Source organism: Echinops telfairi, unplaced genomic scaffold (genome assembly GCF_000313985.2).
Source record: "Echinops telfairi isolate 266 unplaced genomic scaffold, ASM31398v2 ScPeMD7_3533;HRSCAF=4204_0, whole genome shotgun sequence".
Lineage (NCBI taxonomy): Eukaryota > Metazoa > Chordata > Mammalia > Afrosoricida > Tenrecidae > Echinops > Echinops telfairi.
The window spans coordinates 77,113,614-77,114,593 of NW_022107431.1; the positions used below are offsets into that span (position 1 = coordinate 77,113,614).

At 36.1% G+C, this 980-nt stretch overlaps 1 protein-coding gene across 1 annotated transcript in view; it reads right to left on the reverse strand.

Annotated features, from left to right (window-relative positions):
• USP45 (ubiquitin specific peptidase 45) overlaps positions 1-980 on the reverse strand; it is a 73,277-nt gene that overhangs the window by 7,441 nt on the left and 64,856 nt on the right. Inside the window, exon 15 of the mRNA XM_030886735.2 lies at positions 757-883. Coding sequence (XP_030742595.2) covers positions 757-883 — 127 coding nt within the window. The remainder of the gene's footprint in view (positions 1-756; positions 884-980) is intronic.

Here is a 980-nt window from a genome sequence, read left to right on the forward strand (position 1 = left end):
CCTTTCAAATTTAAAAAACAAAGCACTTTTTTTTTTTTGGCTAAAACATGAATTTATTTTCTTCATGTGATCTTTAGAAGTCTTACCATGATATCTGACATGTGATTATATCCCAGTAATAGTTAATCTTTATTAAATTTAATTTTATCATGTGCCACCATTTTTCTGCCTTATATTTTAAAAGGCATCTCCTATAAGCATCAAATTCCAGTACTGACAGCAATTCAGGCTCATATACTTTTGCTGCAGAGAAATTACCCCATGATAAAAGAGATACTCCACTCCCATGTAGTCCATTCCGACTCATAGCAACCCTATAGGGCAGAGTAGAACTGCCCTCCTAGAATTTCCAAGTCCATGAATCTTCATGGCAGCAAACTGCCACATCTTTCTGCCAAGGCGTGAGTGGGAGGCTCAAACTGCCAACCTCTTGGTTACTAGCTGAGCACTTTAATCATTGTACCAGCAGGCTTCACTAAAAGAGACTCGTAAATGTCTTTAACAAGATATGAATGCTTTTTATTTTTGGATTATCTACTGGAACCTAATAATAATGGTTATACAAATTAAGAAAATGTTCTAACATTGATTGTGGTGATAACTGCACAACTCTTTGATATATTTAAGCCACTGAATTATATGGTATGTCAATTATATGTCCATAAAGCAGTTCAGTTATACACACACACACACACACACACACACAATTTCACAAATTTAATATAGAGCTTGTTAAACATCTTTGATAACATTTACTATGTTGTCAAAGCCGAAGAATAATCTTTGACAGATAGTGTAGAGTTCCACAGCATAGGAATTAGGCAACTGCATTTCAGATACTTCTGTTTTAGCAGTATTTGAAAACTTGAGCGTAAGGAGCATTCTGCCATAAAAACACCCAGATTGGGAGTCAGTAATCACGTAGTGTCCATGCCCCTCAAGGAAGATCTGACATGGTCCCCAGTGGTCGTTTGTATTCA